At 40.0% G+C, this 15,469-nt stretch overlaps 1 protein-coding gene across 1 annotated transcript in view; it reads right to left on the reverse strand.

Moving 5' to 3' along the window:
* The window catches only part of mast4 (microtubule associated serine/threonine kinase family member 4), a 72,669-nt gene extending 64,078 nt beyond the window's left edge, over positions 1 to 8,591 (reverse strand). The window contains 1 exon segment of the mRNA XM_026353851.1: positions 8,132 to 8,591. Coding sequence (XP_026209636.1) covers positions 8,132 to 8,338 — 207 coding nt within the window. The 5' untranslated portion in view covers positions 8,339 to 8,591.
* Between the last annotated feature and the right edge of the window lie 6,878 nt (positions 8,592 to 15,469).

Here is a 15,469-nt window from a genome sequence, read left to right on the forward strand (position 1 = left end):
GGGCTGTATATCCTAATCCAAATCCAAGGATCAAAGAGCAAAGCTGCACAGAGGGACACTGTCCCCAAGGTCAAGTAATAAATACTTCAATAGTCCAAGCTTAGGAAAACCTGAATGTGGTCTACGCTACCAGACCCCTAGACCAGGCTGTGAAAACACATTTACAGTAAAACTGGAAATCAGACCCCGTACAGTAAGAGGCATTACTCCGTATCCTCTTTCCAGTCATCACTGTCTTCGCTATTGTTTCTCCATCATATCCTTTCCAACCAACAACTGAGTCATCCGTCTGTAATAATCAAATCACATTTATCTAAAACGTAAACTGGATGGATTACCGGAAACGGCTTTCCCCTCTACCACACGCTGGGTTTTCCCTACACATACTCTCCTGCTGATAAAGTCTAGACACTTTCAGGTCCACAGTGAGTAACACAGACATGACTGAACGGTGCCTTTCAAGCTAAAATACGAAACTTCCCGTGCTGCTGCATTGAAAACTACATCACAGATCCCCGAGTGGTGGTGTTACATAATCTATCTCCAGCGTGGCTGCTGTCTAACACAGTGAAATATCTTGGCAATTCAATTTCAGTCTCTACTGTGCTGCAGTGTTAATTCACAGGTACTTTCAGGTTAGTTTTAGTCATAGTCATAACAGTCTGGAACTGCAAAACTCAACTTGTGAGGAACATTGAAGATTTAAAGTAATACATACAAATGATTAGTAAAAAGAAAACATTCAGTGCTTTATAATGACGACTGAGTTTTGCATTTTGAGTCTGTACTTCACCTCCTTTCATTTTTTTTTTATTTCAGTCATGCATTTTTAGGCACCTATGCTAACTTGTGGTGTGAGGTTGACCTGTGGTGTGATGACATTGTGTCCTAGCACACTTCATGTAGTCTTAGTGCAGATATGCAGTAGTCTGTCCTACTCAAATTAATGTCAGCTAGAAGATTGATAAAACAACATGTTCTCACCAACCTTCTTACCAAACATCTTCTTCAACTCTCCCCAAAATCCAATCTAGGCTGAAACTCCCTCGTCCTGGTCTCTCCACAGACGATCTTGTGTGCACTTTAAAGTCTCATGGTCCAAATCGAAATCACCCGAAACTCTCCACTGGCCACTCCACATTTCAGTCATGCGATAAACGCTTGGTTTTTCTCTGTCCACTGACACTTTCCTTCCTTCTCTAAAGAAAATCTTAGGTTTTGAGTAGTTTAACTCTGTGTGCTCTCACAGGGGAATTCAGTTTCCTGTGTTGACGTGACCTAAAGTTGGAAAATGTTGTTTTTCTCCTGCAGTTTCGTACAATTAACCATGTTTTCTCCACAATTTTAAGTATAAATACATCGAACCACCATTTTTCTTCAATAATCTTGATTGTTAAAGTCTATGTACTTTAATCAAATCCACATTTAAAGGTTCAATTGTGAATAACTCTTTATGAACTTGGACTTATGGACTTTTTTTGCTTCAACCTGAGTGCTTTTAGTCATTATTCAGTCACCTTTCACATGATTATTAATGATGAGATATTAAAGCGATGGTGGTTTAACATTACAGGAGATAAATCAGGAGCTACAGATGGACACAGACGTCTGTAAAACCTCCCTTCCCTTCTTCACATTGACAGGCCTGCTGAAGAAGGGACAAATATTAATATGCAAACTGTGTAAGTGTGTTTGAACTTTATCAATCACTGAATCGTGGTGAATTGTGGGAGTGAAATGAGCCTATGTAAGAGTTCTCATTTCCACAATGATTAAGATTTATAAAGCAGAACGAGGCGTACGTGTGTCTTTATGTGCACAGAGCTTTATACATGTGGTCCCTGGTGGACAGAAAGGCCTTTGGCCAGGAAACAACTATTTACATTTTGGCCATGATGTACATCTGGGATTTCGACCATGAAAAACAAATAAGATGAGCAACCACAGCAGTTCTCTAAAGAGTGTGACAGCATGACCACTAGATTGGTGGTTGTTTTACAGAAAGCTTCAGCTTTGCCATATGTTCACCTTAATAACCTCTTTTAAACAATAAAAAATACAATATAAATTATATTAGAAGGCAGCTCTGTTAAACTGCGATATCAATACAAACACGATCATCTGTCCAGTCCAACTAAACGCTAACACACTAACAAAATATTTTACAGGAACTTCAAGTTCAAATGTTGGAGTTTCTTACCTTGCTTCCCTCCGAGTGACCTAGCGTTGAATTCCGACCTAGAGACATTGTGTTTAGGTACCAAACAAACTAAAGCTCCTGTATCACTTCAAATGCTCAGTCATCACAAACGGTGCTGACTAAACCCAGAGGTGCATGCATGCAAATGACAGAAAAGAAGAGTCAAAAATCAAAGATGGACCCTAGAAAGCCGCGCTGCACCGTAGGAGTGAAAAGAGTCCTAACCAGATTGCATTAATCCTCTTAGCCTCATACACTGTCCCTCTAATCACCTGGACTGGCCGCATGCTTAAATAAATGACTGTTTATTTAGGGGCTCACCACAGGGTCAGACCCACTGCACGGGAAGAGAGTTAAACATTGTCAAACAGAAGCAAATATTGATATATAAGCAACCACGAATGCAATGCATGACAGTTGCCCTTGAAGAATAAACCAACTCGGCGACAAAGGATTATCTCCGACTGAGACGGATATTAGGAGGACGGTGGAGAATCAGCTGTTTAGAATAAGGAATACCCACTGAAACAGGATCACAAATCATCAACTGAGTCATTAACAGCAGGCAAATCTTTAAGTTCCTGTATATTTTACTACTACATCCAATTAAATGCCTCAACCTGCAGCAAGTAAGATTTTATTTGTCTATTTTTGTCCCAAAACTACTAAAAGGGCCTCATAAAATGTTTGAATGTATTCTGAGCATCATGAAACTCTCAGGAACATTCTTCTAAACTCATTTATGGGTTTTTAAAGTGATGAGATTGATGGCTGAATAAAGAATGAGGACTTGCTGTTGGTCGACAACAGGCTAATACACTTGTTACAGAGCAGCACAGCTGACAACACTGACTGCACTGAAGGAAAATGCTCAGTCAAAATGCTGAAAAACAATTCAATTATTTCTCAGTCAGGCTCCAGTTTACCCATTACATAAGAGGAACAAACACAGGGACGATCAGTGGCCACATTAACCCCTGAAACTGTTTACGTTCTTGAGTAAGGCACTTTAGAACAGAATCAAATAGTCTGATGTTAAAGCACTGGAGTTTTTGTATGGGGATAATATGTCCACAATAAAACAACGTGAAAGAGATTTAAGTCCAACAGTGATACCTTTAATGTAATAATCAGGGTTATTTTTTATTTTTTCGTTGCAAAAAGAGAACGCTTATGGCGATACTGAGACTGTGTAAGACTCCATCCAATTCATAAACACAACTTCACCATCATAAAGACATGAGTTAAAAACAAATCTCTCTGCAAAAGCCAAATCAAATTAACATGTCTTTCAGGAAATAAGTGTCGCACTAAACAGAGCAGCTCAATTTCAACCAGGCTTTTTAGTTCATTTAATCCTCCTGTTAATGTGTCACACATGGTTAGTCCACATTTAAAGGAGTGTCCTACAGGGACGTGCTGGGAAAGACTGGGCCGTTTCTGTATTTATTTTACCCATGTATATGGGTCGTCTGTCTTTTTACAGCCTTCTGAAATTATTGATTTGGCTTTAGGGAAGTCATTTGTTATTTGGCTGGTGCAATTCGGTCGTAAATGACTTAACCGCTCCATACGGTACATTATTCAGTGTAATACGCAGGCATGTGCAAATATTGAGTTAAATCAGTTGACAACAGCTGCCTGCTATGCGATGGATAAAGATGAATGGTTACTGTAATAAATTCAATGTCATGAAAGAGAATAACGTATGAGAAAGGGGGGTCAGAAGCAAATAAACCTTAAACTCACCACAGATTGAATTCAAAAACCCTGGTATAATCATTATTAAGCTCTTTCATAGCATGCAGTCATATTTAAACACGGTTTGAATATGAAATATCAGTCAGCTCAATTCTTTGAGGCCAGTCTGTAGCTGCTTATTTGCACACATCCAGCCGTCGTGAAGCAACACTGTCATTCAGCTGGAGTCGTGCTTGTGTCCACCTGACAAATCCAATATTTGTATGTTCTTTTAAGCAGGTAGGGTTTTTTTTTTTTTGCCCGCTGCAGCTGCAAAAAGTACTGAGAGTGGTGAGAGTGAACAAGCATCTGATAGCAAAACAAAGCCGTGGGCCGCTGCAGATTGAGCTGATAATTCTGTTCTCTCATTTCACGCTTTTATTTTCACTGTTGTTTGATGTATTGTTCTTACTAAAAACACATAATAGAGACATGGCCGTGCGCAACATCATGTATTTTGCTACTTAGGCGTGAAGCTGCTTAAACACGTGAACAACAGCAGATTTTCAGACAGTCGCTGCAGAAGACAGTCACAGTGTTGCATTCGAAAAAAATTCGAAACAAATAACTGAATAAGATAAAAAACTGTGTATATATTAGATCCAGAGAGAAGTTCAGTCCTTGGCTCTGTTCTCGTTTTCACACGGCTGACCAATCATGGTGTGAAGCAGGTGTGAATTGTCAGCCTCACAGTAAGTACTATTCTCTCCCACTCTGTAGGTTTTTTAAATTAAAACTTAACATTCAATTAGTGGCTGTGATTCATACGTGTTAGCAGTACTTGATTGGTGGGTGGGTTTCACTGGCAACTACCTAATAAGTCCAGTATTGTGGTGTGGCCCGTATAGTCCTGCTGATGAGATCACAGCATTAATACTGTCCCTCTCTCTTGCCCCCTCAGTCCTCATCATGGGAGGAGGCTGAATGAAGCTGCTGGCATTTTCCCTGCCAGTGTCCTGTCTGTTCCCTGTTAATGTTTACTATCCTCTTGTCTTTCTACTTTTCACTCACCCCAACCGGTCGAGGCAAATGGCCGACCGCCCTGAGCCTGGTTCTTCCGTTAAAGGGAGCATGTTTCTCTTCAATGTCGCTCAATGAGTGCTTGCTCAAGGAAAGGTTTTTCATTTCAAAGTCACCTGCCCATACAGTTCCAATATTTACTTATCTTAATGCTTCCAATGTTTAGATATGAAATACTGAAAATGCATTTGTTACTGCAGCAGTAACAATGAGAGCAACACCGGGATCGCATTGGACGCACAATAGTTTGTGCACATGCCACATCCCACCAACGTATCTAGTTTTAGTCCAACTGGGGGCCTTTGCTGCACGTCCCTCTCACTCTCCATGTTTCCCGTCTACCTCTCTATGAACTACCTTAAAAAGCCTAGAAAGTAAAAAGCAATAAAAAAACAAAACATTGGAAATGGTAACTAGCATTTTTAATACTCTACTATAATATGCAAAGAATAATTCTAATGAGGGGATATAAGGGTTCATAAAGACAAGGAGCACATGATTCTCATGACTCTCAGACTTTTTTGGTTCCAGCTCCTGAGAACAATGTTGAGTTCACTCTTTTCTAATTGAAATCGCAATATAACACTATTTTAAACCTCAAGACTGCAATTAAAATGTTTATTCAACAGTACAGACTCCCTGTGAGCGTCAGGTGAAACCTAAAGAACAAGTGAGAGAGACACACACAACTTCTGCTGTGGAGCTGTTAGCTGTCCTGAAAATGTCCTGAAGCAAACGGCTGACGAACAAGCTAATGTGAAGCGAAGGAGGACGCCGGTCGACTGGAGGATCACTGAAGTCTGCAGCGACTGAGTGATACTGTAGCTGAGTGTGTGTGAGTGTGTGTGGGATGGAGAAGGAGTAGGGCAACGAGTGGGAGAGAGAAGTGGAGAGCATTAACTAAAAACATTAAGAACTGAATGGCTTAATATTGAGCTTGTGTGTGCGTGTTATACATAAAAGAGCAGTTTCCATGATGGCGACATCCAATTTGATCTTGAATTTGTAACTATTAAAAATTCACATATTCAATAACAATTTTAATATAAATAGCTTTTTGGTTATTTCCCCTTATCGTTCATCGTCACTGTAACATCTTAAAGAGCTGGTTTCTGAGGAGAGGCCTGTAAAACAGACCATGCAACATTCTGTGATGCTGATCTACAGCAAGCCAAACACATGTCACTGCTGATATATTTACACAATGAAAAGCAGGTGAAACTGCTGCTGTCACTCCTGATCTTTTGTAACTTGTAATTGACAGTAGCAGCTCAGATCCTGTGTGTTTTTGGATCTGTTCATAAACTGGAGCTGTATCCAACCCATTTGTTTTATCCATTTCTTTTATCTGGTGCATAAAAGAAAGGATCATGCGTGGGATAATCTCAACCTCACTGTAGATAGTGTTCTCTGTCACTGCCCACAATACTGGACTGATTTAGGTGTCTGAAGATGCACTGACACTGAGATTCTGTGAAGATAGGCATCAGAAAACACTGTGGAAAAACACCATGAAGCACCACCGTGGTGAGTATGTTGCTCCTGCACGGAGCTACAGCAAGCTGGGAGGCTTGGAGGGTTAATGTCATGTGAGTTTCCTTATTTAACTGCACAGCAGCATGGTATAAGTCAAAGGTCAGGGTTCCCCGATTACCACCACAATAACACCAGTGGAAGTCATCTGACCTGCTCTGGGGTGTTATATCCAGCGGGTGAAATCTCTTCTGTTGGCCAATGCGAGAGAAGCCGTCAGGTTTTAACAGCATTTCAAAAGGGATGAAAAGGTCAAAGGGTTTATCTAATACATACACTGGTTTACATTCAGGGCAAACCCGCTTTTAAAGCCCGTTTATATCTGGTTTGGTTTTGGTGAGGCACTTGCTGGGACATACATCGCTCCTTGTAAGCGATACCTCACCTCAGTTGGGGTCAAGTATCGTCAAACTGTTATTCAGCCAAGCGAAATTAATTAAGCACCGCGATTAGCAAACATGACGCCACCCCAGGAGCGTCAACATCCCCTGGATTCTGGTGCATGTTGACTCTGTTATGGCTACAAAGAGTGATTTAAGTCGCAGCTGGAGAAACAAAGCAAAGACTATTCTTTAAATGATTTCTATTCGATGTTTGGTTTATTGTTATGGCAATATCCTCCCAGGAAATGCAACGTGGGGCCTGTCTGCAGGTCTGTGTAGCTGCACTTCCAGCGTCTCTGACAAAGCTGTTATTTATCTATGGCTGTGCAGTCCTGGGGTATTGCATCTGTGAGATTATTATGCAAAACGTGTGGCGCAACAGAAAATGTTGCACAATTTCCTGAATTTCCTATATTATGTTCATAAGGGATCACACCTACAGCCTGAAGTCATGCTACATGATATATGACTTAAAGAAGCTTTATGTCAGACAAGTGTCTCAAACACACCTTTGGAACCCACTAGGCCGCATTGTGCTCATCCAAGCCAGTCGAACCAGTCGGCAGCAGCGTGCATGAAAAGTGTTAGTTCAACTAAAAGGCTGAGACATGACTTTTATCTTCCTCACTTTCTCCATCTGGTTCCTGATGTAACGCCACATTAAGTGCACTCTCCTCTAACGTTTTGTTGACAGTAGGCTGAGTTTGTGCCTCTCGTGTGTCATCACCACGTCCAAGCCAGACACAAAAATCTAATTAGACTCTTATGAATCTATCGTTGCCTCCAAAGCAAGGCAGCCGAGACACAACATACGCTGCGGCTCTTTGGGAAAAACACAAAGCAAATGTGTTAATTTGCATAAAATTATAAGATTTGGATTTGTCAGTTATTGGTTTTCATGTAGCTCAAACTAATCTTGGCTGAAACAGTCAGGATGTAGTTAGTGTTGATGTTAAATAGGTTTTCATGGGGATTTAAAAACAGCTGCTCTCTCTGTTTGTTCTGCCTTCAACTGTCTGACTGGTCACAGTTAAGAGTCAGTTACTGTGTCTGCTGAGGACTGGTGAGTAGGATCTGTAAATGCAGTGGATGAAGTCATGCTCACTGAGGTCACGACGTGTGCAGGAGCCAGATGATGAAGTGACAGCAGGACTCAGCTGAGCTGTGGAGACACCTCACACTCACCTGTTTACCTGTGCGCGTCACGCTCAGCCGTCTCCGACGCGTTCAGGTGCTTTTTGTTTTGTGTGTTTACCTTTTCGTCTTCGTCTTCTTCGTCCCCTTTTGCCTCCTCTGTGTCTCTCTCTCCCTCCACCTCGGTGACGCTCTCAGACTCCGAGTCGTGACTCTGACCTCCACAAACTTTCGTGTCCAGTATAGATTTGATTTCCTCGCTCTCGGATAAGGTTTGTGAACCCGACGACGACCGACTTCCAGACGACAGGAGCTGTTTCTGCTCCATTCTTGTTGACGAATATCACCGCTTTCCAACACGGGACGTTGCCATTAATTAACCTGTCAGCGCACCTGTCCAACCCGGTGCGCGCATGTTCGCCACTTTCTGACGGAGTAAAACCAAAAAGTCACGACGTCGTCGAAAGTCAGCGATTAAAACGTTTACTGAGCCCGTTTGTCTCCGAGTCAGGCTGTGGGCTTTGCTCCAGTTAAAAGTTGCCTCTTGAGTGCAGCCCCGGCAGCAGAGTCCATGCTGTCACCGTCTGCAGGACGCACAAGTAGAGCCTGGTGCCCAAAACCCAGCCCGCCCACCGCAGGCGAGGGCGGACCAATGAGATGTGTGCTGCTGCCAAAGCAAATAAACAGTTATCACAGTCACACAGGAGGAAGAAACATCAAGTTACTGAGAGTGATGTCAGGGAACCATAAATCCAAAACCTACTGTAACTGGATTCTGAATAAAGCATCACTTTAAAGTTGGATTCGCTAAAGTCAAACTAATTTTAGTTAAAGGTTAGAGTTCAGTATAACTAATGTAAACATACAATTCTCAAGAGGCTTCTAGTATGTTCTAGACTAAAAAATATCCCCATAAACCCTTTTAAATTGGAGACAAGTGAACCCCCCAGGAAGGTCAACAGAGGACACATCGCTCCACTAAGACAAACAGATGAGCCGAAAGACGTCATGTGTTCAAACAGACCTGAAGTTTAATGTAAAAGCTGCATCCAACACCTTTTTCAGGCAAAGAAGTGGAATTCTCTGCAAGTTAATCACCTGGATCCAGTTGAGCATGTATTTCACTTCCTGAAGGTAAAAAGGAGAAGTGAAGGTGGTAAAAGTAAAAAGAGAGCCGCCCTGGAAAAGTTGAACCAATGGTTATGTTAGTTTGTCTTTTGGACATCAAATGTATTATATTATCACTTTAAGCACATGTTGACTGCTTCATTTTAAATCCACTGTGGTGGTGTGAACATATTTATGATGGAAACAGCTCCACCACCTCCTCCACCTGAAAGAAGATAGTTCTTAATGCATCTGGCAGCAGAATGAATTCAGGACCAATCAGGCCTGATGGATAGAAATCTAGACAACTGAAGTGCTTAATGCATTTGCATAGTATTGTATTTTAAAACATATCTGCACTTGTGTCAGTTACACATTAAACCATTATTAGCTTCCAAAGCTGTTCCGTCTTCCTGTTTCTACTTGTAAGATGCCCTTTAATGCTGCCTGTGTCAGCCTGTTTGTGTGGAGTCATGTCTTTTGTGATGATGATGTTTAGCCCTAGTGTTGTTTCTCCTTCCTTTGGTTATGAATTTGGAACTCATCCCTGAACAATAACTGCTTTGCATTAGCATGTTCGAGCTCCCAGGCACACCATCAGAAAGTATGTGTCTGAACTTTGGCCCACTAGAGGGCCCACTTTCACAAATATATGCAATTACTAGAAATTACAAACAGGATATTATATTTAATGACAGGAATTAGTCTCATTTTAATTAAACTAACTATATAAATCAAACTCTAAGCTCAGTCTGCAGGGCCCTAATAGTAAACAAGGCTAAGCCTTCATTAATGGCTCATAAAGAAGAGAGAGAAGGACGCACAACCACCAAGTTTAGTTTCAATATTCATATCAGACTAATTGTTTTTCTCTCTTTCTCATGACATGCATGAGAAATTACAGTCAGGATAATTAGTAGCTGTCATCTGTCTTCTAACCAAACTGTAAACAAGAAGAGTTTAGTCACGGGAGGATCTCAAGCCGCCTGTCAATGTGTCATTATTAACTTTTGTTGGTACAGGCTACACCCATGTGTGATATTAGCGGCTACACCCAGAGAGCATCTTTCTAGATGCTTGTGTTTGCTCACGATTTCCAATCAAATTAATCCAGTCACCTTGTTGATGCATCAAGTAAGGGTGTAGTTTCCACTGGATAGGGGGGCAGGATAAGTCGGGAGAGTGACAGACAGGGTGGCCAGTCGTTGAACGGTTTGCTGACCTTAAAGAAGTTCGTATTGTAGTAAAGACTCAATAATAATGAAACTAAACAGCTGCTTCCTTTTACAAACACCATACATCACATTATGTCATGGTGCGCTGACTGTTGAGTGTTGACTTATTAAACCCAGTCACTTCTTGATTTAGCATTTACAGTCTGATAGTCTGGGAAAATATTTCAGACCGATCCAGTGTATCATTCCAGACATGATGCAGAGATAGTAGAAGTGCAAGAACTCAGCACTCAAATAAAAAGTATTTGCCCAAAAATATACTCAAGTTGAAGCATTAAGTGCAAACACGTACTCACATACTTTACTACTTTGAGGTAGCTGTAGTTTATGCAGTATTTCTTTTTGCTGTAACATCAGAATGAATTGAACTTTTATCTCCACTGTGTTTATTTTACAACATTAGTTACTAGTAACTTTTTGCAGATTCGTAGTAAAATATAATAAATTAAATGATGGTTGTTTTATTATGATGTAGAATCGACTGTTAGCATCTCTACACTTTCTATTTCCATTATAATGTTATTTCTGTTTCTGAACACATGACGAACTGAGATTTAGGGATGTTAGATGTTGTAATTGGTCTTTTCCTCTGGTTTAAAATGTATTTTTACCTATATCCACTGATAATACTGAACTTTGTGAGGCCATCTAGCTGCTGAATTACACTTTCAATAAATCTATGACACCTGTTTCAGTTGGAGACCCTGGGAGACAGCACTTAATTAAAAACCTAAAAGGCTGCAGCAGTGTGTTTTGTCATTATTATTTAAACAGCTCTCAGTGGTCCAAGCTGCATGACTCACTCCTTTCCCACTTGATGTTTTCCAGACTAATGTCTTCTACTGGAAACTCTGCTTTCAAGCTTCAGGGCAACTTTGAAATGCTGAAGCTGCTTGACACAAGTGTCGTCCAGCCAGTGTTATGTCGCAGGAGTCACCTGTCCTGTGTGAAAGGTGAAAATGTAATAACTGTGTTGATACTCGGACTATTTTAAACCTGCAGAACGTCTGACTGTCTCATCAAGCTCAGCTGTGTTTAGTATTAATAAATGTCAGCATGCTACTTTGCTAAACCAAAATAGTGAACATGGTAAAGACGTTGTCTCACAAAGCTGCCAAAAAGATTTTAAAGAAGAACTGTTACTGAGCCATCGGAACCAACATTTCGTTTGCTTACAGACAGAATGTGACTTTATTAGTCCTAAATTATTTTAAAGGAAATGATTCAAAGGTTTAATGTATTATAACTCATATTTAGTATAATGTTACTGCTTCTGACTGCATGCTGTAAAAGGACAAGCTTGAATGACTTTGCTGCTGCTGCTGCTCTCTTTTCATCACAGAGATTGTCCACTGGAGGGTACTGTTAGTTTCACAGTGTGTTAAATACTTTCTCTTGATAGAGATATGCCTCAACTGGCTGGAATGAGTGCAAAGTATTACACAATGCAGATTTGAATGGTAAATATTTTACTACAACCACGGACTGTTAACTCGTAGTCTGATCCCATCATGAAACTATTATATTGACAGTTTACATGTAGATTTAGCAGATGATCTTCTCTGGGTGAAGACTACGTGCAGCACTTTGTACCACATTGCGTGGACTTGACAGCGTTACTCTACATCAGGGGAAGTGAGCACAAAACAACAGCAGTGTAAAGGTTTAACTACTTAATGTTATTCTGCTTCACAACCTGTTGCTGCTTAGATCAAAACAACAGCATACATACAAAGAAATATGTTATATTGTAGTAGATTTTAATACTTTTCAGAAGCATATTGTGATATTGAATGTGATGTTCTGCACATTGTTCAACTTTTATGACCCTGTTAACAAAAAATTGAATTCTATGCTAGTTTTATTGTGCACATGCATATATTAATCATGCACTATATGACACAGTAAACAAAAAATTAAAGTCACTTTATTGTAGAAAAGATAAACAATTCTTTCGCCCAGCAGATGAGTATTTAACGTAAAACTAAGAGAACACCAAAGGCTCTGATCAAAGCAAAATGCTGCGAGGTAAACCCTCATTGCTTTCAACTCTTTAGCCACAACTCAGTGAGAACATATAACTGATCTTTGGGATGATAAGAGGTAAGGTGGGGAAATTTACGTATGAGAAAACCTTGAGTAGGCAGGCATTTACTGTTCAGCGGAAATTTGTTTCCTGTAGCAAAGGATCTTTAATCATCTTTTCTAAGTTTAATCATTGTATTGTACTGAAAGCATGTGATCATCATCCAGTTCCCCTAATTAAAATACCTGCTGCAAAACATACCTGAGGTTGGACACATTTTTTAAATTGCTTTTGTAAACACACGTCTTGCACAGAAGGCTTAAAAAGACGAAGCTCATACACAATAACCAAAGTTGAAGTCTTTTCTTTGGTGTTCAAGTACAGCGTTAAGATCAAGACTGTGATAAACAGCATTAACGTTGACGTTCTTAACTGAAGTCAGTGAGGTGTGAACTGAACTTCCTGTGCATTTACAGTTCAGCACGTAAGGAGGAACATGCAGTAAAAAGTGCATGAGTCTGCCTCTCTTTCTGTTCTCTGGTTCATCTTGAAATACACACAGCAACTCTTAAATGGGCTTGTACATAGTGTGTTTGCCACTCCCTACGCACATGCAGCTGCAACTTGTCCAGGTGAGCAAGCGGCCACTTCGTATGACCTTACATACAGCATCAAACATAAAGACACGTCTGCAAACATGATTATAGGACCTAGAGTTTCATGATGAAAGTTATATGTTAGATAGCTCAAATACACGCGACTGCTGATGAGGCCTGCACTAATTGTCAGGGCCTCTTAGAGGAACTAACTAGAGTGCACTACATCTAAGTTATTAATATCTGGGTTTCAAGGTTTATTTTTAAACTTAGAAAGTGCAGCTGAGAGAGATGTCATCGCAACATCTGTTTAACAGCTTTACAGGTTAATACATACAATGAAGAAAGGAGCAAGTTAGTCCACGACTAACATACAAACTGTGTTGTGATGTCGAATATACAAGTTAAGTTAAGCTTTTAAAACTGCACATACAGTAAATACAAACCCTTTTCAGAAAACCACTGATGAATGTATGTTACCATCGAGCCCTCAGGAAGCACTGCATGAGAAACTGACTCACTACTAAGGGCAATATGGCCACATGGGGGTTTGAATATTTTCAAAAACCACTGTCAATTATCACAGACTGCCTCTTCATTCAGAAAAATAAAGTGAAACTCCAACAAGCAAGGAGGAAGAATACATTTTAGATTAGATTTAGAGATTATAGATAACTGCAAAGTACCGACAGTATGAGCATCCATCAAAGTAATAATGAACAAAATACTTTTTCAGCTTCATGAAACCACGTAGGAAAAGTAGGTGAACTATCTGCTACTATCTTCAGAGTGATTTAACAGTCGTGATCCGTCATGTCTTTATCAAACGCACCCGCTAAACATACACAGATGATGGAAAGTGACACAAGGCTGCTGATATCAGACCTACAATCAAGACTTGTTGGTTTGCATGTAGCTGGAAAGGATCACAGATCAATCTCACAGAGATCTGTTTTTGTAATTGAATTCAAAAAGAGAAACTCTCCAGATTCATATAAATATGATCAATTATGTACTTTACAGGTTCCTCCAGAACAAATAAGTGCGTCATTGCAGTGTGGCATGGAGCCGATCAGCCTGTGGAACTGTTTTTGCCTTTACTGAAGATGAGTTTGCTTTGATAGCAGCCGTCAACTTGTCTGTATTGTTGGGTGTTTGTCATCTTCCTCCTGACAATACTGTACAATTGTGCAGGTTAGGGGAATTGACTGGCCAGTTAGTGGTAGCTCTGACTTTGTTGGCAGGTTCTGAGTCCTGCTGGAAAAGGAAATCATCATCTTCATAAAGCAGACAGCTATGTGAAGTGGTGGATGGCTGCAGTGACTGTGGACCAGTACCAGCAGATGTCAAATCATCTCCAACTGTGAATACTTCACACTGCACCTCTTCACTCGTCCTCCAGACTCTGGGACCTTGATTTCCAAATGAAAAGCAGATCGTACTTTAATCTGAAAAGAGGACGTTGGACCAGTGAGCACCAGTCCAACGATTATACTGGATTAACCATAGTGAGACGTTCTGACGTTCATGGCTCAGACTTTATACTAGAAATGCAACATGGAGATGTTGGTGGCTCTTGATGCACTGATTCCACCCTCATCTCCCAAGTTCTTTAATCAGCTTTGCTGGATAATCATCTTGAGGCTTCGCCCGCGCCTGTTGCTTACGCACCTTTTCCTACTACACTCTTCACTTGAAGCAGTTCTGAAAGGGAAGATCTCATTTCATGACCGATTTAAGCAGGAAACCAGAATTTTATTTCTACGTACTGTTTCTTGTGACTGTATCTGCAAGTAAACGAATTACTTGAGCTTCATCACTTTTGGTAAAAGTTCACTTTTGTTTAAATATGTTTCTCAGTATTGAACTGCTCTAGTGAGTATTTGAGTCAACACAGTTTCACAGATGTGGGAAGATTATTACGCATCTGTAAGGGAAGATATTTACCTGATCTTTAACTTAATAATAACAAAAACATTAAAGTCAGAGCATTTTTACATCTCCTTCAACATATCTGGTGGAAATCTTTAACTTCAGTAAGTTAGATTTTCTCTTACTTGAAGGAAGCTCAGAAATTATTTATATATTAGTTAATGTACGAAACATGTTAAATATATCTATCTATCTATCTATTTATATATATGTGTATATATATATATATATATATATATATATATATATATATATATATATATATATATATATATATATATATACTGTAAGCACAACGCATTGATGTGTTTTTGGGTTTCAAAGAATTGTCTCTGTTTTCACTACATAAATAAACTCAACAGTGAGCACACTGAATCATTTTCCAAACATATTATCACTCCACTGATTCAAAATGAAACGTGTGTCACTCAACTCTCGGTTTGTGTGACACAATTAACATTTTTCACATGAAAATTTCAGCCAGTTCTTTGAAAGCATTAAAAAAAAAACAGTTCAAAAGAGTTCACAAGTGTTTTCATGCTTCGAGGCACACTGAACCTCAG

This window comes from Anabas testudineus, chromosome 12 (assembly GCF_900324465.2).
Source record: "Anabas testudineus chromosome 12, fAnaTes1.2, whole genome shotgun sequence".
Classification (NCBI taxonomy): domain Eukaryota; kingdom Metazoa; phylum Chordata; class Actinopteri; order Anabantiformes; family Anabantidae; genus Anabas; species Anabas testudineus.